Below are 25,741 nucleotides of genomic sequence, written 5' to 3'. Positions count from 1 at the left end.
AGAGGATGTCTGTCTGTGGCAGAAATGCTGGTGTCCTCCAAGACTTCAGGCTTTGTCCCTTAACTATAGCAGGACCAGACTGAACTGATTTTAGATGGGAGAACTGAGCTCATTCTCCCATCCCAAATCAATGCTTTGTTCAGACTATTATTCAGCATATTTCAGTTCTGCACGACCCTTAGATCAAAGGCCCACTATTCCAATGTTGTATAAACATATAATGCCCCTTTCATACCAGTTCTAAATTAATCTCAACAAATCAGCAGTGCAGACTGTATTCAGCCACATTATCTTCAAGACTTCATTCCAGCTCCTCTGTAGTGTGGGGAAGTTGTGTCAAGGAAATTAGGGAGAGGGTTTTGCTCTTACCAGTAGAACCTGTTGGGTGTAACTCCCTCATGAAGAAGCAGCCATCTTCTGCCAAACTCCACAGAACTGAATAACTGTGGACAAAACAAACAGTCATGAATCACAGTGAAACACAAAGATACCAGAGAAATTAACCTGAAAAACCCTCTACCACTTCTGAGACAGTGACTTGGACTGTCATTTATCCCAGTCTCGAAGAGACACACCTGAGGCAGCTGAAACAGGTCTGTGGTACCTTTTATTGGCATAGAGAATGCTGAGATGTGTGATTTGGAACACAACTGGCATTACCTGAGGGATCACTTTACGGATAAACCCAGCAACCCACTCTGAATGAAAATTCACCATCCAGTTGCCTTCCTCAGTATTGTGTTCAGAAGAACATTGTTGTTCCATTAGCAGTGCAATCCTTAGGAACTTTTGTCAATCTAGCACCAAAAAATGTTCTAACATGTCTGGACCTCCCTCGCAGGACTGGATGAGTTGAAAGTTGAGCACAAGTTACTTGTTCCAAAGAAACAATGTGTGGTTCTCCCTCTGCTCTTGTCCTTCTCCTACCAATAACGTGACACTCTCCTCATCTGGTTACGCAAACAATATTCAAATACATCAATCATTTCAGAAAATCTTCCAATGATAAATACCAAACCAGCCTGAGAAAGGTCAGCAAAAAGGCACGTTTCAGGTATTATAAATCCTCTGTCATGCCTTTGTGGAATGATATACAAATGTTACTATTACAGAGCACTTACCAACAGCTGCTCTCCCTAAGTGCTGCCATCAAACAATTCCCAGAAGGTCAGTAGAGGGAAGGATCACTTGGGTTCTGTTACTCCTTTTGCTTAATTTAGCTTCAAATTCATCATGTGGAAGGACTGAGAGGCAGTCTGCCCTACCCTTTTATTGCAGATTCATCCCGTTTCTCTTCCTTTCTTTGCCTGGTAGACTTGGTCACTCCCCTTTTCTGACAAGGCAGATGTTGGACATTGTTTTTTGAACTATTATCTCTCTTTTCATGACATCTCTTAAAGGATTTTGCATTAAATGCAGATGACCTGAATTTTTATGCGCAAACCATGGCAAATTTTTTTGGAACATGAAGTGGCTCTGCATTGGTAGGAAAGATGGATATCTTTGAGACTACCACAAGAAAAAAAAAATGATTATTTAAAAGCTTTGTGCTCATCAAAAAAGAGGATTTGAATGTATTTTAAGAATTATGAGACTGGGATGTAAAAAAGCTTTGAGGTCTCCTTATTTGGATATTGATTCCAAATGCAAAACCCAATATCCATACCTTTCCTATGTTAAAAACTTTTAAGAACATGGAGAAACTAATTTAAATAGCTTTTTGGTAAAGAGTGGACTGGCATGTGTTAAAATTTACTTTGAAATATTAAAGCTAAAAATTCACCTCTTTCATCTCCCCTCCTCTTGAACACTGTCAAAGAAGAGAGAGGGAAGAGGTGGAAGGGACAGAAGATAACAAGAGTAAGGAGAGGGAAAAACAGTTTCGTTCTGTGGCTAGAAGAGCATCCAATTTTAAAATTTCAGTGAGTCTTATTTTTCCTTAAGTAGAAGATTATAGATCCATTTTTAATTGAAACTTTAGGAAACACTAACTATAACAAAGGAACACTTTTCTTTTTGGAAATCATATAAAATCTTTTAGAACATTGAACAACCACTTTTTGAAGTGATTTAAGGTCACCTATTCAAGAACTTTACCACTACAGGAAGTATTTTCCCTCCCTCACACTCAAAATCCATTTCTAGACCTTTTTTTATAATTGCAGCAAATATAAGCATGACAACAATAAGCTACTGCTATTATCTATTATCTCACTGATGTAAAAGTTTTTCTTTTCATGGTAAAGTAGTTTCTTTTGCGCTAAGTACTGTCTTTGACATACAGTAATTTAAGTTTCAATAAAGCTCATGTGATCCTTTAATAAAGAACAGGGAGCAATCCAAACTCAGCAAATACCTCTGTATTTCCAGACCAGGGATAAACAGCATGCAAGCTTTCCAGGGACACTGATGTTCCCACAGCTGAAGTCATCATATTGAATCCTGTTTTCCCACTTTTTATCTCTCACTCTTATCCCTCTCTGGTTTCCCTGAACACAACTAGTAACTCGCTATTCCCTAATAAGCTGGTTATTCCCTCTCTGAATTTGCCGGTGACAGTAACGGTGCTCAGAATGAATTAATCACAGCCTGCAAAAGCTTTCTCTGTGCTGGTGTAGCACCCTCCTCCCCTCCTGCAGTCCCACTGCAGTGCCAGGTGTTTGGCAGCCCGGGTGCCACAGCTTCCCTCTGGCTCTCCAGCACAGCTCTTCCTGCAGAGGGGCCCTGACCTGGAGCATCCTTCAACTCCCCCATGACAACAGAGGCTGTGATGCTGCACAGCACACACACAGCCCTGCTTTCTCCTGATTGTGCCCTGAGGAAGATGTAATTCAGGTAAAAAAAGTGGAGAAATGCAAGAGTTTCTGTTTCAAAGGTAGGAAATGGATCCAGCAATTCTACTGTCAGGGCTGGACTGTTTAAATTAGAAGCCAGTGCCCAGTGAGCTGGAGACAGCATGTGAGAAAAGGCAACAGCTCTCAAAGGGAAACACCAGCTCCCTGGGAGCCCATATCCAAAGCTCTCATTGTCTTTGATAAGACACTTTTATAACCAGACATTAGAAGGTTTTTCATCCTCTGCCATTATCTCAGCACCAGCTTTGGCCTTCCCTGACTCACAGCAGAACATGCAGTACTAATATATCTTTAGCAAAGAGGGAATTCCCCACCTTATGGATGACCACCCCACCTCCTCCATAAAAAAAATGCAGTAAGGATTTTTTCAGATATTTTATTCAAAGTATCATTAATTTTTAAACCTAGTTAATTCAGTTGGACTGAAAAAAAAGAAGTCTTTGAAGGCTATGTTTCTGTCAAGTATCGGTTATGATCCAGCTGGGATTATTTTTCCCCTTTTAGCAACTGTGGTGCTTGAATGGATATTTTTTAAACCCAGCATGGCATTTTGCTCTTGTTACAAAATCCCTCTCTCTCCTGGGACTTCTTGTGATAGCCTTGTGCATGCAGTCCCTTCAAAGATGACATTTTGTTTTCTTTGGCAAGCACTGCTGTCTGATGACAATTTGCATTATTAGAATGAAGTCAGAGAATGTTCTTTGCTGCACTTATTTTTCAAGCACAGATAGAAACAAACCTATTACAATTTTATTGTATGTTTTCATCTGAGGGCTAAGCTGACATTTCTGTTTTCATGGAGACAAAGCCGTTATGAAGTACAAATCTTGTATTGATCTCTCAGATTTGACCCTTGTTCATCAGGGAATAATTCTGTTCTTTCTTCTTCTCTTCTACATTTAGTTTTCTGTGTAATTTGCAGATTGTGTAACAACCATTAAATAGTCTGGGTTTGCTTTGTTTTGCTTTTTTAAATCTTAATATTCTGTGAAGTAGAAACCTACCACCTACCTCATTTATATAAGAGAAAAGAAATGCAAAGGAAAAGAAAAGAAAAGGCTGTTCTGAGATTACAAATACCTTCTGAGGCTGAGCAGGGATTCAAATAAACCCTTTGAATGGTGAGAGAATTCCCCAGCCCTCTCACAACATGACACCACTGTCTCTGGGAGCAGGGAAAGCTGACATCTGACAACTGAACTTCTTTCCTTATCTACACCAGGCATGATATGATACTCCCCCTCCCTCTTTTTTGTTTCCCAGCCTGTATGAGAAGCCCAAGAGCTGCTCATGTATTTCAGAGGGATAGTGTAAGCTTCACCTTGAAATGCTCTGGGATATCCAGGTAACAGCAGCATACAGTTGCCATGTATTAATTATTCTTTTCCCCTTCTAATTTCCCAATCTTTCCAGCACCAACTTCAGACTTGACTAATTTTTTCTTTTGCATTTCACAGTATAAAAAACCCAAGTAAATTCCATAAAATAAAAGAAGAAAATGTGTTTTGTTTCCAAAATTTTCCATTAAGAATCACTGGGTTTTATTAGACCCACCTATTCTGATATAACACCATCTAAAGGGTCATTATGCCAGTCAAGACCTGTCATCACCCTTAATGTTTTCAACAGATTACTTTTCCTAGCCAAAGCTGTTATGTGAGGAATGTCTTGTGCCTACATCTTCACTTTAGTGTCTTTACAGACTGATGCAGATACAACGGAACCATCATGTTTCATCATTCAGCATTTAAAATAATTGGATTAAATATTTGATTCTGATGCTCCTCCACATACAGATCATGAATCATGTGGCAGTTCCATGTGCTTCCTATGCTGATGAGGATATTAAATTTTAGACAATGATTTAATCTCATGCAAGAAAAAATATGCACATAGAAATTCAAAACCTGGTTAAATAAAGGGTGATTTAAATTGTCTGTTGGAAGTGACATTAGGGAAATACTTTGAGAAAGTCAGTAGTTTCTATTATTTCTCTTTTACTTCAGAGATTCCCCCTAAACATTTTATAATGGAATATAACATGGAGTCTGAGTTGACTGGGTTTACCAACTTTGGTTTAACATTCAAAAAAGAAAAGGCTCTTTCTCTCACCTCTAGTTTCTGTGCACTCTCAACTCATTCTCCCTGGACACAGATCAGACCAAAAAATATCAATCTACACTACATTATTGACCCAAAAAAAACCAGATGCAAATGGAAAACTAGCTCAGAACAGCTTTGAAAGCACTGGGTTTGATTCAAATTCACCTCTAATTCCATGAGAAGGTTTCTACTAGCCACAGCTCCTGGTACTTTCTTCACCTATACTGACTTCTTGACTCTTACACTTCCTCGTGTTTCTATGAGATGATTAAAACTAATGCTATTCATGCTGTTTCCCCCTTACCCCTTCATACACCATTTGTTCACACACAAAAATACTCCAAACACCAGTGCACCTTAGCCACAGATTTTGCACTGGTGAACCATATAAATATTTCGAGAGATCTTTATTTTCCTCAAATTTCAAATTCACCAGGGAATGCAACATCCCAAAAGCAGTTTAGCTTTAACTATAAACATAAGAATCCAGCTGGATAAAGACAATTTTTTTTTCTGAAGATGCAACAACACAATTTGATATCCATGCCAGCAATCCTTCTCATTCATTTATGCAGAATAAATTTTATATTGCTGTTAAATTGTACTTTACCACTACTACTTTTACTACTACTACAAATGCAGGTGCATTTGAAGAAATTCTAGTATTCTACAAGGTTTCAGTCATCATTCTCATTGTTCATAAGAGCATTTTTCAAGTATTATTAAACTGTGAAAGACCATATTTTGAATTGATCGAAAATTTCAGGAAAGCAAAGAGCAGTAGGGAAGGCATCATGTGGATTGCTGCAATTTGGTGATGCACTTCTCCAATTTAAATCTCTCTTGCATTTCGTTTGCTTTCTATACAGTCTGCAGAAAAAAATGGGGTTAGTGCATCAGAGAAGGATTTCAGATTGAACATGTTTATATAGGCACAGTCCTTTATGGTCCTTCACACCCCTTTGCCCCTGACTCTATCTGTTGGATGAAAAATTATCACAGTGGGAGAGAAGTTTCCAGAGTGGCAAAAGCGATATCTCAAAACAGGAATGAAATTGAATGAATAGGGATTTGGATGGACACATGCTCCCCACATGCATCCAGTGCAGCTTACTTGGGTATCAAACAAAGTACATTGCATTTAAAGAAATTACTGCACAGGGCATTTCTTCTTCAGAAATGCAGCAGCCAAAGGTTAGGAGGCATGCTGCTATTCCCTGAACCAGACTATGGACCAGGTTTTTCTTTTCTAAACTGCATTTAAAAGAACAGTATGCTTTGTATAAAAAAGAACCTAAAATTGTGCATGGTATTTCTTTCCTAAAATAAAACATACAGAAATGTGCTACAGGGCTGATACTCATTTACTTCCCTAGATCTCTGATCTATTTGTAAGTTCCACTGTTAAGAAGCATAAATACCCTTGAAGCAATAAAGTTCACAGGATGCTGCATAGACTTTGAACATTTTAAGTTGCAGGCAATGCATTAATCACACACGCAGAACCATCAATAAGGTTACCCAATAATTGGTGCTTATTGAATGCTGATGGAAACACATCAGAGTGATAAAGCTGTCAGATACCTGCTTCACAGCCCCTTCAAACACCAGTGATAGCTGCAGCTCTGCAGCTGCTTTTGTTGATGAACCACAGGCTGCTGTCATGCAGAGATGTCTGGTTTGGTCCTAACACAGCAATTGCTTTTGTGAATGTTCAGCACATCAAAGTACCCTGAAGATGACCCTCAGCTTTCTTCCCACCTGTTTCTCAATAACTCCTCACACACTGTCAGCTATGAGCCACATCAGCCAGTATTCTGGTTTTGTGGCAGTTTGCAAGCAAGCAACTGCATTAGGATGATGTCCCCAGTTCATTCAGCTCACATGTTAAAAAAGCGACAGGAAACATATTTTTCACCAGGAGGTATTTAAAGGACTCTAACTGGCATATATATTTTAAAGACAGAAGGAGTCTCTAATATCATCAGTGTGTTCTCCTCCTAACAGATGCTGCACCATCTTTACCAGTAACTCAAGCAGTAGAGAGAATTATTCAGGCCAACAACTGATGGCTGAACTAGATTTTATCATTTGGAAAGACACTCAATCTCAAGTCCAAGGGATGATGAATTTACCACTCCACTTAGTATGTTGTCCTCAAGGTTAAATCCCTTCTCTGCTAAGAAATACTATCTCTGTGACAGACAACAGGGTACCCAGCAGTTGCTTTCTGCTGTGTTGTAAATTTACTAAGTAGATTCATAATTGCTTAGATAACTGCAATAAATAAGCACATTTTTGTTTTAAAAGTGCACCGTATTTGAATGAGAACACAAGAGAAAAGGCTTACTACAGCAGAATTTAGGGCAAAGTGTCAGAATTTTCATGCACACATGCACAGCTTTAAATTTAAAAATAAATTATTGTTCATCATTTGCATTATATTAAAACCTACGGCTTCCAGTGAATGTAGTGTTGACAGGCACTTTGTATAATAAGAAACTGGAGACATTTTGGAGATTGCACTCAACCAAATGACAGAGACAGAGAAAACAGAGGTGAGTCATGTACAGAAAAGCGATGGAAGTTGCTCAACACCACAGAGTTCAGTAGCACATCCAGCAAAATGGGGTACATGTCTTTATTCCTAATCCAGTGAACCATCCAACTCTGATGGAATGTGAAAAGTCTTTTTTTTTTTATGGAAGTAGGAAAAGTGCAGTTATATAGAACACAGAAAATCTTGCAGAAAAATAACAGATCTATCCTTAACTAAAAGTATGTATCCAGGATCTAAAACCAGAAAAAGAACAAGTTCTATAAGGGTACAGAGGGCTGATGTTTATACAGATGGATAAGCAAGGATATATTGATTTGCCTAAAGATGAGTGAGTCAGTGGTGAAGAGCACAGTGATTACTGCTTGAAAGTCTTTCCTTCTGATTCACTGATCACACTCCTGGCCCAGAAATCTATCTTCCACTGGGCTCTGCTAGTTGATTTTTTTATTATTATTAGTGTAGGAAACAACATTAGAGACTCCTATCACTTTTAATTCCATTCTTTATTTTAAATTGTTACCCCAGCACGTTATGCTTAGTGAGGTCTGTAAAAGACTGATGGGTACTCTAAGAAACACACTTTCTACGTGTATTTTTTCAGACTTTCTACGTATATTTTTCAACACACTTTCTACGCTGGCTTATGGCCAATTTAAAAAGGAAAGGGAAAAAAAAAAAAGAAGATACAACCTGGCATCTTTATTCTTATTTTGATGTCCCTCCCTTGCTTATTTTCAGAATACTGGCTGCCACCAAACTTTTCAATTTCCTTAGAGATAGCAAGGGATATTTGCAAAGGGTTGTGTGTAAGATGTGTTACCACCCACGATGCCCAACAGGTATCTGTGCCTCGAGTCCTCACACACAGCTTGAGCTACACATGAGGGGATTTGTGTGCATCACTTGCTTAAAAACATAACCATATTGAATGCCTTAAAACCAGGGAGCAGCAGTCACAAGGCTTTCTTTCCTGAGGAAAGCCCTATGCATCCCTGGCACAAGTAACCCAGAAGGGATATCTAAGATCACGCAGGAAGTGCAACTCTGCAAAAGCTGGGGCAAACAACTTTTAATATGGAAATTACTTGTTACTTTTCCCATCTTCAACAATGTGCATTAAAGAGTACCAGGTCTGCTGGAAAACTGGCTTGGATTATTAGTGGTGCCCCAAACATAAACACAGAAAGTGCAGACTGTGGCAGGAGTGATGCCACAGGGAAAGGGGGAGTTGTTCACACAGGCTAATGTTAGCTTTATGCAAACTAGCTCCCTGGTTGTGTCCACAGTCTGTCAAAAGAGATAGGCTTTTCCAGAGGATGATTCGAAGTGGCTAATGCTTACCACTCTAGAGAAGCTTCTTTCCTCTCCATTAATTTTAGATGGGATTAGCCTCCCTCAGCTAACATTAGCCCAAGTGAATAGTCCTCTGAATTGTTGTCACTACTGCTGTCAGCAGTGTAGCAAACAAAAAAACCAAAACACCACACCAAAAGGAGGTCACTTGATGGTAACAGGCTTTTGGGGTTTTTTGTTGGGTTTTTGGGGTGGTTTTTTTTTTTGTTTGGTTTTGTTTTGTTGGTTTGTTTGGTTTTTTTGGTGTTTGTTTTGGGGGGGTTTTTCATTGTTTGTTGTTGCTTTGTTGGTTCATTTGGTTTGTTTGTTTTGTTTTTGGGGTTTTTGTTTGTTGTTTTGTTTGGGGATTTTTTTCTTTTGTTTTTTACCTATGATGCAATTTCTGAGAAAAAAAATCTGGATTTTATTGTCCCTTCTCTAGTCTAAGTAAGAAATTACTGTTACTGTTGAAACGGAGAGTGTGCAAATAAAAAAAGAATAATTTATGTTGAAAGGAACTCCTAGAGGTTCTCTGTGTGATCCTTTTCCAAGCAGATACACTCTAAAAAGATCCTAATGCAGTGAAATGAAAGGTCTTAAAATTACGGAGTGCAATCAGAGTAGCCCATCACATCTTGAAGAGTGAATTCTGGCTATGTCTATGGCAGATACTCTACTGTCAGACACAAGTATTAGACCAAAACACAGGGAGAGATGGGGCTGAAGGTACTTTTAAGTGCTGGTCTGCTCTCTCACAGACATCCTGTGGCCATATGAATCTGTATCTCTTCTCTAAGTGGTTTCTCTGTCATCCCAGATACAACAATACCTTTCTCCCACTTGCATGCATGAGGAGTGGACATCCCTTAATGTAGGAAAATGAAGATGATATGGGGTTTGATGTCAGAAGACATGTTTTCCCAAAAGTATCAGAATCCTGATTTGCCAAATTTCAGCACTTTAGAAACACAGATAAGTATCAGTCCCTAATATTCATCTTCAGCATGATACACAGAATAAATAAAGGTAGGCAGGCGGAACCAGACATTTGGAAAAGACCAAAATGAATAAAGAAAAAAATCCCAAAACATAAACCTCTTCATTTACTAGTGCTATGCTGACAGGGCTCCTTTAATTTGGGGTGCCTAACTTTTCAAGAGTTACTTTAAAATGGGAGTGAAGAAGCAACAACAATAACTCAGTTTTAAATCTGGTTTTCAGCCTCTGTTGCTGCCTTTCAGTACATGACTGCCTCTGTGCATTTATTCCCGAGTTGGGCAATTACGACTCTGCATTTTGCCTGTCTGACTTGTGTTTCCCAATTTCACCTTTATTTCATCTCTTCAAATAGCTCTGTTATTCCTGGGTGATTACTAAGCACTCCTCTGTGTGCCTGACCCATCTGAATAGCAGAAGATGTCTCCACATGAACTAGAGGCTCTTCTATTCCACGGTCTGATTACACAGCAAACCACTTTTGAAGATTACACAGTAATACATAAGTAATATTCCCATAAAATACAGCCCCTCATTCTACAAGCAAGCTGATTAAACCCATGAGAGCTTACATGTACAAGACCTCCAAAAAGCCTTTGCCTCACAAGCACTGCTTTTCTGTGTCTGGAGTTTCCTTCTGATTTGTAACTCCTTTATGCAGAAAATGGAGAAGCATGCAGCAGTTCTGCAATTATGTGCTAAGAATCAGCCAAGTAACAACTGTACTTTCAGCCAGAACAATTAATGCAATCATGAAGCAATTAGTGCAGGCAGCAGATGGCTTGCTGCTCTTTTTTCTTCTCAAGACTGGCAGGAAAAAGCCAGGACTGAATTAGGGACTGGTCTGTCAGCAGTGGTAATTCAAGTCCACTGCCCAAGGCAGAGACACAGGCAAAAGATATGTGAACAAAAGCAACTGAGCCACTGAAGCTTAATGAGTTATTGTTCATCAGCTGAACCCCAGTAATTAACCACATTCCCTCACAATCAACACCCAAGAAACTGGGACATAAAATTACTTCAGCTAAAACAGATTTCCCTGCCATTGAGCAAACTCCTATTCAAACCAACAAGAAAAGGTCTGATCACAGTGATAGACTCAGTGGGCTGTGAAGAGATTGAGAGATGATTCTGTGTGACCCACTAACTGTTTATTACAACTGAGCAATGAGAGGCCTCCACTACTGTTGGCTTGGCCCTCATCAATCCTTAATTGGATGGACAACTCCTGAGAACCAAAACAGTCCAGATCCAATGTGATTCCTGCCTCTCCAGCTCTTGCTCTATTCACCACCTGATCTTCCCCATCCAATTTGCTGCAAGGACACAATGCAAATGGATGACAACAATCAAGTGGCTTGCTAGAAGTATGTAAAAGTGTTTTCTAGTTGATTATCAGCTCCCTCCTGTCAACAGCAAAATTAAATGACTGCACCAATCCTAACTGGTCAAAATACAATTTACTCTTCCAAGTCCTCATCAAGAAAACCGTCACAACCTCTTCAGTCAGTAGCATCCAAGCTAGTGGCACCAAAATGTAAATTCCTTACCATGCAGATACGTTTCCCTTGCTCCTTGGGTGACTCTCAAGTCAGTAGGTACACAGTGCCTGGAATCCAAGCAGTAATGGACTCTCTTCCCTTAAATACAGCCTTAGCACAGGATCAGGAAATAGCTACCAGCAGTGTCATTTGTTGCAAAGCACCCCTCAGCTCCCATTGCAATTATCTAAATACCTACAGGACATCTTAATTACTCTGAGAAAATTCTGCCTTTGGATACACAAACACAAAACCAATGGGAGTCATTTACACTTAGCCATAGGCCGAACTTGACCCTTAGTTCAAGTTACATTTAATTTAGTCCAGGCTGATTAATGCTCTTTGCCTGCTGGTTACCCTCTACAGTTCTTGGGCAAAGCCTGTCGAAGCCAGAAAATGTGTTCATTAGGCTTTAAAGCAGAAACCAGGTCTGTGACTCATACCCATTCAGTGTACTTTTAAATTCTATTTTGGACTTAATTGGTACAGATCTACAGACTTTGTGCTACCTGATTTTTGTCTTGTAACTACAGTATTGAATTACCAACAGTTATTCAATTTGCTAATCAATTCCATAACAAAAAAAATTTATAATACAGCCTACATCCCTTCTCCCCAAACACCTCACACACATCCCCATACACACAACTCCAACACCACCCCCATAAATTCATGTTAGCACAAACAGACCCTGTGTTCTTATATCCAGATTGTCTTCAAGGATTCTGTGGAAGAGTGGGCATTTCCTATGAAATAGTGATGATATACTGCTTGGTAGCCATTAATCATAAATTAAATAAGCCTTAGCTCTATGGTCTCTAACTCAGAATTATTTCCTGACCAGACTGAATACCCTAGCAACTGAAATGAATTTTCTACTATATGCTACTTTTATTTGACAAAGCTCCCTCTGAAAGTTTCATTGATTTTCATGTAATAAATTTCCTGTTATTAAACACTGTAAGTTTCATTCCAATGGTCCTAAAAAGACATCAGAGACCAGCTTCTGTTCTGTTTCATATCAGTCCAGAGAACTCAAGAGCTACAAGGGAAAGGAAACATTTTGGCCTTGTCTAATTACACACTGAACACAGAGAAATAATTTAATCTGCACATTCCTCTGAACAGAGTACAACCATGGTACACTCTACAAAACACTGAGAGAGGGGTGAGTGAAAAGTAACGCATGCAACTGACTGTACAGAAAGAATTAGGAGGCAAGATGCATTTCTCAGTTGCAAAGGGCATTAAGCTACAGTCCTGGAAGGACTCTGGGCTTGAGTGTAAAGTGAAGGATGAAAATATTCCAAAAATTTCAATACAATCATTTTGCAACCTTACCTACTTGCTCAGTTTCCTTATGCCTTTGTTTTCTCAGGCTTACTGTAATACCAAGCCTAATTTATGCAAAATGAAAATTAGTAGTTTAATTATTTTACAATTAATTTAACTACACAGATAGAAAACATCACAGATTTCAAACTTTTATGTTTTATGTTGATCCTTACATTAATGTATAACCTGAACAATTCAGCCAGTAGTTAACTTATCAATTATATTCACAGATTCTATTCTTACATCATACACAAAACAAAAAGGAGACCAGTTTTGTGTAAAAGCCTACATGCTAAATGTCAAGATATTTTACTCTTTTTACCCTTGCTGGGAGCTCAACAAACTCTTTTGGTCTTTTTCCAAGTTTATTCATAAAACTTTAAAACGTCAGGATGTGAAATCAGCAATTTCTCTGAGCAGTTTGCTCCAAAGGCTAGTTATTTTACAGCTGAGTTTATCTGCCACTGACTCCTAACCATCAATTTTTGTTAGAAGTTTTTATCACTAAATTGAAATGGTTTCTTCTATGATTTGTCTTTCCCCATAGAAACATTTATGTGCAACAATATAGTTTTCCTTCAATGTGCTTTTTTGTTGAACTAAACAGATTGAGGTCTATCAAATCCTTTGCTGTAAGAAAACGGACTTGTATTGATGTGTCTGATTTTCAAAAAATTCCAACAATGAGTTCTCCACAAAAAAGTCCTGTGTTGTTGTGTTAGGTTAGGCAGCAAAAAATGAAGGCAAATCTCACAGCATATTTATTTGGCTGATGGATTATCCACATTGAGGGAACTGGGCTCCAAAGGAAATTGATTCAGTGTTACTTTTTCCTCTCAGAAAATCAAAAACTACTTGAAAATACGCCAACCAGAGAGGAACAAGGAGTGTCTTATACTGTTCTTGGAGCTGATACTAAACTGGAGGAAAAGAATTGTTGAATAAGAGGCCAAAAGTCTCATTAGAGGTTTGTGAAGGATCCTAGCTGTCTTCTCTGCCCATTGCCTGTCACACAATGTTGCCAAAAGGATGGATGAATAAACACAGACTGCCAGATCAGTAATAGAGGGCTAGGCCCCAGGAACACAGCAGATGCCCACGTCCTTTGCTTTGACCTTTACACTGAGGCTTGGTCAATGTTTCCTGCTTGGAAATACCAAACTGGAATTTCCAGAGACTGTCCTGGGGTCACCCTGAAGCCTGCCCTGAACGCTCTGCAGCAGTTGCACAGAGAGGTGGGGAAGATCTGGGTTCCCCCCAAGCAAACCAAGCCACAGCTCTTACCTTCTGATCCTGGCTGTAGGCTAAGATCCAATCCTCCTGTTTGGGATGGAAGAGCAGACTGTGGATGTAGAAGTTCAGACGGTATTTTTGATAGGTGGCTCCTTCATCAGAACTGATTAATAAGCTGCTTTCAACTTCTGGATCAGTCAGCAGCATAATCTATATGGAAAGGAGAGTGAAAATACAGTGGTTAAGAGGAGTCAAATGGAAAACTAAGCAAGCAGCTAGGAACTTCAGAGAAGCTTATTATATATGACCATTACAAAATGCTTCAATGTAATGTCAAAATGACTATAGCCAATGTTCAGTAACGAAAACAGTATGCTTCAGCTATGTGTATAAACACATAACATATGATCAAATAGGCAGAATGACTTTGCCACTAGTTCAACCAGACCTAAATGAAGATGTGCTTAGCTAATTTGAAAAATTAAACCTGAAATTTTTAACACTAAAGCACAGAAGTTACTAGGCAGGCACAGTAGTCTGCTAGGGTTTTCAAGAATGATTTATTGGAGTGGCAGACAAAAAGTCAGGTGTTGAGAAAAGAAACCCAAAACACAGAGAGAGGAGAGAGGCTGATCTCTAATGGTGGGTTTTGTTAGATTCTGGCAGAAATTTCAGAGAAGGCAGCTTGACTACCTAAAATATTACCTGGCTGTCTGCAACAAGCAGCCTTGCTTTGGCATGAGAACTCGTTTGATAATGTGCTGGGTTCTTTCCACCTCCAGCTTCTACGGTGCTTTGAATTATAGATTTGGTAGTGTATCAAAAATAATCTCTGCATAGGAAATTTGCTTTCTAGCTTTGTCCAGGCGTGCTAGTTTAGGAGTGACAAAAGATACACGACTGAGAGTTGTAGCAGCTACTTCACCCCATTAGCTGTGGTATTAATTGATCTGCATTGCTGATGAACCAGTGGCAATAATGAGGTACTCCTCTCATGTGTCTCTGCATGAGGGAATATACAGGTCTGAGCAGTAAATAGAGATTGTTCCAGTATTTCAGCAGGCAACAGAGTAATACCCCTAAGGAATGGGAATAAGGCATCACGACTGAAAAACGTGAGAAGTTTTAAAGAATATTTGCCTTTGAAAGGTATTAAAGGCTTGAATCATTAGCATTTTTATTTTATTTTTTCTAAGTTGCTTTGCAAATGGCAAACACTGATCTGTTTTTAGACAAGCCTGAAATGAAAATATCCACACCTGGCATTTCTCAGAAAAAAATTTCTGTCTGGGTTTGAGTACTGCACACTTCATTTCCTTATCTTCTTTCATTTAAGTAGGCAGAGTTAGACACAACTTAACTTGCTACCTAGGAATTATAAGGAAGCATAGCATCTGGTGTCTGTGAGACACCAGATGCTAAAGAGCTGTTGTATGTGAAGGTGTAAATACACATATAATCTACGCAGAATATGTCTTTTGTAATTGAGCAGCTGCCAAAACTTTTTTTCTGTCTCTAGAAACCTCCTTGGTAGCATAACTATTTGGCCTTTGACTTAAAAGTTGGGGGTTCTGCAAAACCCCTGAACTTTCAGATCCTGAATAATCTCAGACCAGTTACCCAGCCCTACTGTATCTCTAACATAAAATCGGAGTAATTTTTCCATAGTAGCATAAAGGTAGAATCTCCTATTATATCTGATTTACTTTAGAAAATAGTAATGAAAATGAGCATTTTTAAACATTTGTATTTTCATTTAACACTTTCAAATATTCCAAATGTGATTTCCAAAATAAAGACTGAGAGATGAGAGAAAGGATTAATAATCAAAATATCAATATCTAAAAAGATAAGATATTGTCACTAAGGAGCCTATCCAGCTTCTGAAGCCAAAAATCATGATGTTTATCAGTTGGCTCCTTTTTCTTATCACACTAATTTCTGGGGCCAGGTCCCTATGTTTAATGTTTATGGATTCAGTACTGTGATTCAGGCATTATGATTTTCCTATTTTTATGACTACCTTCTTGAGTGGATTTTGTTTATGTTGGTATTTGGAAATATCACAGCACAGCATTAATTTGGACTAGAGCAACTAGAGCAGAAATAAGCACAAATCAATGGGCTTGATCCGAGCTCCCTGAAGTTAATAAGAGTCTTGTCACTGCCTTTGGATTGTGCCTCCAAGGCAAGCTGTTAATCAAGAGCCACTCTAGGCTCACATACTTCCTTCTACCTGGGCAAGGAACTCATCTGACCTCATCACTGTCACATCACTGCCTTAACACATTTTGTGTTAGGCCACTCCTCTGAAGTGTGAAAGTGCTCTCATCTGCATTTCTTAAAAAGGGAATGGAGGGAGAGACTGTTGAGGCACTGAAGCACTTAATACTTCACCCAATCAATAAAAGTTAAGTGCCTAAACAGATTTTCAGACACTGCTGACTTTGGCTTTAATCTGCTAACTACCACCCTGGGCTATGAGCACTTTGTTTTCTCTGCTCTCCAAAAGCCTTGGCTTTGCATTGTGATACCCAGCCATTCTGTAGGTAAAAGTGACACACCAGTTTTGTTTGTATGCCAACGGCACCTCAGATGTGGCAGAGCTGTGCCACTGCTGTGAATTTATGCGAGGGCACAGAGAGTGGGAGACAGAGCAGGGAGCTGATGGATGACTCCATCCACCAGTCAGATTACTAACTATGAGACCAGCTTTCAGCATTATCTGCTGCACTGTTGTACCCTGTATTGTTAATCACTCTGCACAGGTGTCATAAAGCAAAACAAGTTAGAGCCAACCATCAGTCACTACTCGCATCACAGCTGCAGCACCAGGTTTTTCATAAGATAAGAAAAGCAAACTTCATTACAACATATCTGTGTGTAAAGAATCAGAGTTACAAGCCCAAAAGATAGCATTTATTGGATAAGCAGAATAAATTGATACCTATATTAAAAGTAAGTCAAAACAAGAGGAGAAGGCTGTGTGAATTTTATATAAACCTTTCAGAGCACACCAGAAGTGTGCTTCTGAAATTAGCTCTCCAAAATTTTGGGGAAACCTCTGTAACAAATCCTTGTGTTCTGACTCAGGCCACAGTGATCTCAGAGCACAGGAAATGCATTTCTTTTCCAGGAAACTAAACCAGAACAGCCCCTGCCCATGGCAGGGAGCTGGAAATAAATGATTTTAAAGGTTCCTTCCAACACAAACCATTAGATGACTGTGATACACCTCAGGAGTGCATCTAATGTTTTCCAACCACTGTTCTGGGCATTCAGATCACACTACCACCTTAGCACTATTCTGAAGTCAGACCCTCAACCTCCAAAATGCCCATAGTGCAGATGTCATCTCAACATCAACCATTTCATTCTACAAACATACTTCCACTGAGCTGCATTACATGTTAATGTAGTTTCAGTCATATTAATTTTGTTTTATTGCCTAAGTTGCCTGGAATACAAATGAAAAAGGAGGGAAAGTACAATTCATTTTAATGCTTTTTTTTTTGTTGCAGCATATGAAATACAGAGTAAGTACTCTTTAGAATTTCCTTTTAAATAAATTAACCCAATTTCTGCATTGAAGTAGTCTATTACCCATTGGCTTTATGCAGCTGATTATACAGAAAATACAACCGGACACAAATGTGCTGAACAAGAAAAGCATGAAAACCAAAACCAGAAACAATAACAAATATTAATCTAAGTTTAGATGCCACAAACTTTAATAGCTAAGAATACCTAAGATAAAGAGATTAGAAAAAAACTGTTTTTATCATTTTGGGCTTCACTGTAGAAAGCATGCTGGATTTCCAGAATCAAACTACATCAAACATCTTGCTCTACTTCTACAGTGCCTAATACAGCAGATTGCTGCTTTCCCAGCTAACACTGTTTTTTGGATGAGTTTATTCCAAACATCACAGAAAAATCAACATGACTTTTGCATGTGAAAATCACACATTAAATTTATCCAGGTCCTTAGAGCCTGTAGGAAAAGGCAACCTAGCTCATGAAGTCAAAGAAGATTTTTGAGGTGTTCCCTCACCAAAGGGAAATTGCGATGGGATAAAAGGCTGAAAAGTACTTTTAAAATCATAAAAAAAATCATAAAAAAATCATAAAGTCCAACCTTTAGGTTAACACCACCAAGTCCACTCCTAAACCACATCCCTAATCACCACATCTACACACTTTTCAAACATTTCCAGAGATGGTGACTCCACCACTTCCCTGGGCAACCTGTTCCAGTGTTTGACCACCCTTTCAATGAAGAAATTTTTCCTAGCATATAATCAAAGCCTCCTCTGGTGCAACTTGAGGCCATTTTCCCTCATCCTATTGCTCGTTACCTGACAGAAATTACCAACACCACCTACATTCCCAACAATAACGTTATCAATTTGCTTGGGCTGTATGTGAAGACTTGGGCCCATGATTTTCACGTTAACAGTTTTTAAACTACCTCTGATTCCACCAGCACAAAATTAAGTTATTAACACAGGAGTAAGAAGAGCTGTATTCATCTGCCTCTCACTTCCAGCAAAAGCCCTTTGAGGTGGGAGACCAACCTTGGAGTGCCTCTGGTCTGGTTTATTGTTGTCTTAAACAAAAGTGAAGAGTGAATAGGAGCAAAGACTACTTCTCCACAGCAAGAGTAATTACTCTCTGCTCAGATCAGTGGTCAGCAATGATCAGAATCTGCTTATTCACACCAGGCAGAGCAAGCACACTCTGCACTTCCTATTGCTGCAGATGGATGGGGTTTTTTCCTCTGTTAAAAAAAAAGCCAATACAGTTGACACAAGCTTTTGCAACCAAATGCAAGGCATCCATTAATCATCCCCCTCTAAAAAGGGAGAAACGTGATTTGCTTTTCATAGAATTGACAAATGGAAACCAAACATAATTTATAGACCTTAAGACAGTCCACACTTTTTTCACTCCTTTTTCAGTGTAACTCTGCTGATGACATTGCCTTTGATAATTACATGTGTTATTGCTGCCATCACAAAGAAACCCAGGAATTCTTAGCAAGGGGACTCTAGTTTTGCATCTAGAGATGGAATTGTGAGACCTGTACATCTGCTGTGAATTCTAGATTTAGTGGCTTAGTTAAAAAAGTCCAGAATTGCTCTCAGGCTTTTATTTTGGCCACTCATATCTCCCCTTGGACCAGCTTTTTGCTAATACATCTTAGGAAAGAACATAGTACAAGTGAAATAGTACAGCATGAAAAAAACCCCAACAAATCTATTTCATGGAGTCACACGTTTTACATTCCCTTCTGATGCATCAACTGACCAGAAATGGAGCTAAAATGCAAATCGGGTCAAATCGTTCACTTTCCTTACCTATCACAAGCTTCATGCACAGCCTCAAGCCTGGTGACCCACACAGAACAAGTAATATTTCTCACAAGACACAGCAAAGGAGGAAATCAGCAACAGAAACCAGAAATGTCCTACTCCTAACAAAAGCAGGGCATTCCCTACTTAAATTCTCTAAAGAGCTCAATTTTCCCCCTCTTCTCTGCTTGTCACTTGCATGACTTTAGAGGGTTGTGGGGTTTGGTTTTTTTTCACATGGTGACTGATAGCAAGAGAATCAGTGCTGTGGAATCCCAACATAGTGAAATGTCATTTCTGCCACTTTACAGATCACTTCTGAATTTGGATTGCCTTTTTCAAGTGAGTAAACGTTTGCAAGAGTGTGTGAGTGTGAAAGTTTGTCTGTATAACTGTGAGTGAGTGTGAGTAAAGAGAGAATCTGCTCCTCCAGATTCAGTACTCCACACATGCATTCAAAGAAACGTACTCTGATTTTAATTAATTGAACTCATTCATTGCGTAAGCTTTCTTAAGACCTAGAATAAGATATAAAGTGAAACAATCCAAAGGAAGGAACTGCTTTGGTAGTGAAATTTTGAAATAAATGCACCGCTACTGTAAAGCAAATTACATCTATTTCTTTTACAGGACTGAGGTGCTGGAAGCAGTATATGTTTACAAGAGCAAACAAATTAAAGACAAAGCTACAGAAGAAATAAAATAAGCATTTAGTTGGATATTAATAGGAAAAGAGGAGACTAAAGCCTCTGTGAAATTTTAAAAATCTTTCATCATAGGAACATCAGGTAACATCAGCTGCTGTAGAACTATGCACATGAGTAATGCTACTAAAATTTGGCCCAAGTTTCTGCTTCAAATAAATTGGGTACCAATATGAGCACCTAGACGAAAACATGAAATGGGCTAGAGCTGACAGTTTTGAAGCTGTCTCTAATGCCAGCTAAAAGACAAGGTTAGTTGCTAAGCAATTTCATTAAGACACCATTAAAATAATACACCAATAATTCAATTGAGGCACTGTGGAGTATTTCATTGCCAAAAGTTCTTGTTAACTCAGAAAGTGCAGCAATTTGGTAAGGAAAGAAAAGACTTCAGTGACAGAATTACACTTCTAACATTGAAGAAAAAAAGAAGAATATTGCCTTTGAATGATGACCTGGATCAGAAGTAAGTAGAAATGACCTCTTTAATGCAAGGAAAAGGCCTGGAACAAGTTGTTTTGCAAGTGTTACTCAGTGACTTAAGAAGAAAGAAGTTCTTATTCATGCAAAGATGCATAACCCAAACTGATTCAATCAGCTTGCACTTTGCTGACATTAAGGGTAACACACTTCAAACTACCCCAAAGGAAAACCATAATCATGATGACTAGACAGTGCAATTCGGATTCAGACTGAATCCGGATCCAGAGAAGGGAAACTATCCTCACTTCTCCCAAGAACCCACAGGAGGTCCATAACTGGTAGGATGCAATCATCTTCCTCAAGTCTTGGCTGTTTAAATGTAAGAGAAATGATGTGGCAAAAGGTTCAGACAGTGAATTCATCCTGTTTGCACTCATGAAAGATTCAGTGCTCATTGAGTGATAAGACAATCTCTTGTCACCAGAATACTAGATGACAAAGGACTATCTTTTAAGAGAGAAAAATTATCATCTGCCAATATTTTTGAAAGCTGAGATTGCACAGTATTCCTAATAAAAGAATTGTTGAGAATTGCATTTGGCATCTTGATGAATGTTGTTTGACATAAAAAGCTGGCTAGTGGATGAAAAAAAAAAATCCATTTATCTGTTCTGTATTATTCAAGATGTTCATAACAGGACAAAAGTGACTGCAGAATAAAGCAGCCATAAAAGCTATATTTTTTATTATCTGTGAGTATCATCTGTGGTTGCTTTACTAGATGGAAAGAGTGAGTGTATGTATGAACAATAACTTGCAAATATTTTATGTGGTGGTGTGTACGGTATATCACCAAAGTCCCAGGTATAAGGTTGGGTCAGTGCAATAAAGACTCAAGAAAAGCAAACATGAGGCTCAGACACCTGTGGAGACGTGATTCAGTTGTTTTCTCCATTAATCCTACTTGATGTGAATGGGGGTACACAGAAAATCCAGAGTAATAGGGAGAAGAGTTTTCCTAAGAGACAGCAGCGTACAAAACCAATCCCTCCTTACTCGGAACGTCACCTCAGCACACCTCTGAGAGCACCCTCGGGATGGGACTGCTCCTGTTCCCACCGAAATCCAAGAGAGGGCAGTGCACCCCCACCAGCCCTTCTCCTCACTCAGATCGGGATGTCCATCCAGGGGACAGGTTCCCACCCACAGCCTCTTCTCTTGGGAGCTGAGCTCTGGCAGGAGCCCCGTTTTCAAAAGTGCCTCACCTTGGACCAGACACGAATAGATTCAGCTACTTCTTTTTCTCCATTAAAGCTGAAGACGCTGCAGCATCTCAGGGTTTTTGAGAGCTGCTGAGTCACTGCTTGTGGGCTGGGCTGTGCACAAACACCGACCTTCACCTTCTCAAGAGTAACCTGCAATCCCAGCAGCCAGGGTGAATTACCAAAATATATACTTCTGCTTTGAGGTAATAATTAATCAAAGGATGAAAAAAGATGAGATGGGGGAGAAAAGAGTCACTGAAGATTAGTGTCACTTTTTAAATCTCAGGTTTTTAAATTCCAGCTTCTATTTCCATTAAGCCAGAATTAAATGAAAACAAAGATTCTACATTTTGTCCTTACCTGACTTACGGCACCTAGTGTTTTAATGAGGACTGTAAAAAAGGACACAAGCTCTTCTTTGCATCATCCTTACCAAAAAATTGAAATGTAATGCTAAAAAAGAAATCCATTCATTAATGTAACTTAATAGATTACTGCAGGATGTTTCTGAGTTACTTTTGCCTTATCTAGAACTATACAGTGATTTATAATTTAAATTATTTCATTCGGGTACGTAAAGATATCTAGAGGTCATTTATATCAAACTCCTGCTTCACACTAAGCCAGTTTCAAAGGTAGAGTTAAGTTCTCAGGACCTTGTCCTGTCAATATTTAAATACTTTCAAGGATGGAGATTCCACAAACTCTTTGGGCCTATCTAATCTAGTGCTGTTTAGTTTTCATTCAGTGTTAATTTTAAATACCTAGGATTATATTATGTCAGTTCTAGAATAAACAAAACACCTTCAATTTTACATTCCTTTTATCTTAGACGTCTATCTTAACTTAGCAAGAGCTGTGGAAGCTGGAAGTGCTGTTTGAGCCCAAAGCACCAAGGTTATTTTCGCCGCTGGGATCCCATAGCAGTGCTGAAAATAGAACTCGTCAGGCTCAGCTCCTAATCACAGGCATAAACAGGAGCTCTGGAGCAATCAGTTCTTGGGGAAGGAACATGGAAATATTAAGCTTCTTGGTTTTCCAAATCTCCCTCAAATCAAATTCTAGATTTTTATCTCTTCATTCCACAGAATGGGTCTAATTTAGTAAGCTGACATGAAATGAAAATTTCTTTTTTCTGTTTCTTTATTACCATACTCTGCCTTCTCTTCCTTTACATTTGACATAAAAAGCTTTATCACCACAACCCACTTGAAAATATATTACTCAAAACATAAGTAAAATACAGTAGAAACTTCCATTCTGAAATAAAATCTAATTATTAACAATGACTGATTATTATACTCTGAGAAGAAATAAAGAGACAAAGGCAAAAAAACTCAGGAAATCTACAAGTACTATAGGCACTTTATTTTGGACAGTGCAATCTAGTTTCAATTATTAATTATCCATTCTTTTGCAACAGATGTTCTGCATTGTACTGAACAGAGAAAAAAAAAATTAAGCCGAGACATTCTTACAGTCTTACTTGCTTAGGGGAGAAAAAGATTCTCAGCTTTGTAGACATCTGGAATGAGCTGCGTTCATACATATTGTCCCTACTTTGTTCTGTTGCTCAGTAAGGCATTCCTTTCAGTAAAGAATCTCATGAGATTAATTAGTTAATCTTCACACCAACTTTGTGCTAGAGAAGTAAAGCGCACGTATCAAGAGGGAAAATTACTTGGACAAACTCCACTAATCAATCAATGGCACAAAAAGAAAGAAGCCACTTGCACTGTAAGCGTATTATAAACAATAGCATTTCCCAGCCCCAAATACTGGGCCCTAAGGCTTGTTAATCCTAATGAAAGCAAGAGGAAACTTGTGGCCTAAAAGTGTGGTATCCCAAGCAGAGTGACAAAAGGGACAGGGAAAACAGGGGCACCAAGGGAGCAATTTTTGCCTGGAGGGTAAATGATAGATGCACAATTCACATGCTGAGCCCTGGCAGGGCTCCAGTCCAGGCTGGATGGGTGCTGAGCTACCTGGTCTGGTGGAAGGTGTCCCAGGCCATGGCAGGGGAGCTGGAATGAGAAGATCATTAAGGTCCCTTCCAATCCAACCCGTTCTGTGATTCTGTACGACAGCTATGCCTGGGCAGATGGTCAATTCACTGAACACTCGGTTTCACAGCCAACTGTTTCAAGCCATGCCACTTGCCTCTGGCCAGCCCTGGCACCTGTGTGCCACTGTGCTGCTTAATATTTCAGGGTTCTTACGCTTGCCTATGTTCTACAGCACACCCAAAGGGAAGAAACAAAGGGAAGGGAACATCACAAAGCAAATGCACCTGAGACTGGGCAGAGGTGTCCTGCTGGTAGCAAGGACATTAATATCCATACCTGCGTACTTCCATCTCTCTGCACCATGTTTTTATCCCTCCATGTCGTACAGATGTTCTCATCTTATTTCACTAAAACCCACCAGCTGAAACTATTCAATGAGCATGGTTGATTTTATCCAAAGTGCTTAAACTAGTCCATCAGTTCTCAGGTGGGGACTGGTGCTTCCAGCAAGAAGAGTCCTTATCAACCCCCCGGAACCCAGTAATAACTTGGAATAGAAGCTGCTTAAACCAGGTAGGGTTAGTAAGAAACTGCTAATTTTCCTTCATCTGTTTTTCCTTTACTGGCAAAATGCCTGGGACTGACTTCATTGCAGCTGGTGGCCCTGTACCTGTCTGAGGCAAATATCAGATTCTTTAGCATCTGCTGCTTTTGTGTTCTGAAAGTGAGAATCTTAATTGAAAGTGCAACAAGACAGAAATCAAAGTATTCAGTTGCTATCCTAAATAAATGTTCTGGGAGGTAGAAATAGGAGAAAAAGTAAAAGTACAGTTTTTAAGGATAATTATCAAAGTTTGGAAAAAGAGTAATTCACATTCCAGACTTTTCTTTTTTCTTGAAACTATATAGAATCCATGTGAAAGAAAATGAACACTTATACACAGCAAAAAAAAAAAAAAAAAAAAAAAAAAAAAAAAAAAAAGAGCAGGAAGTTTACTAAATTGTCTGCAATAATACAGCCTATTTTTCACATAGTGGAAGAATTTTTTCCATTTACTTTGCTTACATGTTTTCTAAAGACTTGTTATTTTAAAATTTAACTACCTGAAGAATAAGGATCTGGTTTCAAAGAGTCATTAATGCAGGATCCGCATTTAATGTAGGATTTTTGTTTATCTTTTTGCTGGTTTTAGGATGAGGAAAGGAGATGATTAGTTACTGTTTACTCCTTTAAAAGCTTTTCTGTGGACATCTCAAGTCTAGAAGCTTTATTTTAATATTTCAACAAAGATTTAAATTCTATCCAATTAAAACTGATTCTACCAGCTAACAACTTTAGGAAAGATACATATTATAAGGCTCCCAACATAATCGTCAGAGTTGGCACCACAATTTCTGCACTGAGTTACAATTATTTTTTCTTGGGAGATCGCTATGCAATCTCATAGTTCTTTGTGATTTTTTTTTGTTAGATTTAAATGGAATCACTCTCAAGTAATTACCTACCACCACACATCTACACAACAGATGATGGTTAACAGCTGAGCATACATCACTGGATCAATATCAACTTTGTCATGGTGCACCTAGTTCTGCTACTTCTTGATTTTTAGACATGAAGATGGGAAAAAAAATTAGTTCAGGGACCAGAACAGAACATGAAGGAAGTCTCTTTCTTGCAGGTGAGAATGAGGTCAATTTTCCTACCCTATGACGGTCATGAAAACAAGCATGGACTTAGAGGAGAAAGCGGCAAACACAGCACAGAATCTTCTGGCCTGGTCTGTTAATTTTGCACTTCTCACCATACAGTATAAAGTCTCTTCAGATTCATGGCACACAGTTCTGTTCTACCATCGCCCTTTTTCCAGGCTTTGAGTCATCTGTAACCAGGATCCATGCTCATACAGCTGGAAATTCTCCCTCACACAAGTAACTGTGCCTTTCCCAAATAGATGACATGACACTTTTTGTACCTTTTAATTCCAAAGCATGTGTCCATGTGTTAGCTTTGCTGAAGCTCCATGTTTTATT

At 38.9% G+C, this 25,741-nt stretch overlaps 1 protein-coding gene across 5 annotated transcripts in view; it reads right to left on the bottom strand.

Moving 5' to 3' along the window:
- SORCS1 (sortilin related VPS10 domain containing receptor 1) overlaps positions 1-25,741 on the bottom strand; it is a 256,566-nt gene that overhangs the window by 88,486 nt on the left and 142,339 nt on the right. For 3 of the 5 annotated variants that reach the window (XM_064717506.1, XM_064717509.1, XM_064717510.1), the window contains exons 4-6: positions 21,702-21,851; positions 14,007-14,165; positions 370-443 (exon numbers count right to left, since the gene is read on the bottom strand). In XM_064717506.1, the coding sequence (XP_064573576.1) occupies positions 370-443; positions 14,007-14,165; positions 21,702-21,851 (383 nt within the window). The remainder of the gene's footprint in view (positions 1-369; positions 444-14,006; positions 14,166-21,701; positions 21,852-25,741) is intronic. The other 2 variants (XM_064717507.1, XM_064717511.1) reach the window with 1 other exon arrangement.

This window comes from Zonotrichia leucophrys, chromosome 6 (assembly GCF_028769735.1).
Source record: "Zonotrichia leucophrys gambelii isolate GWCS_2022_RI chromosome 6, RI_Zleu_2.0, whole genome shotgun sequence".
In the NCBI taxonomy this organism is placed as follows: Eukaryota; Metazoa; Chordata; class Aves; order Passeriformes; family Passerellidae; genus Zonotrichia; species Zonotrichia leucophrys.
This window is presented reverse-complemented; position numbering and strand designations above follow the sequence as displayed.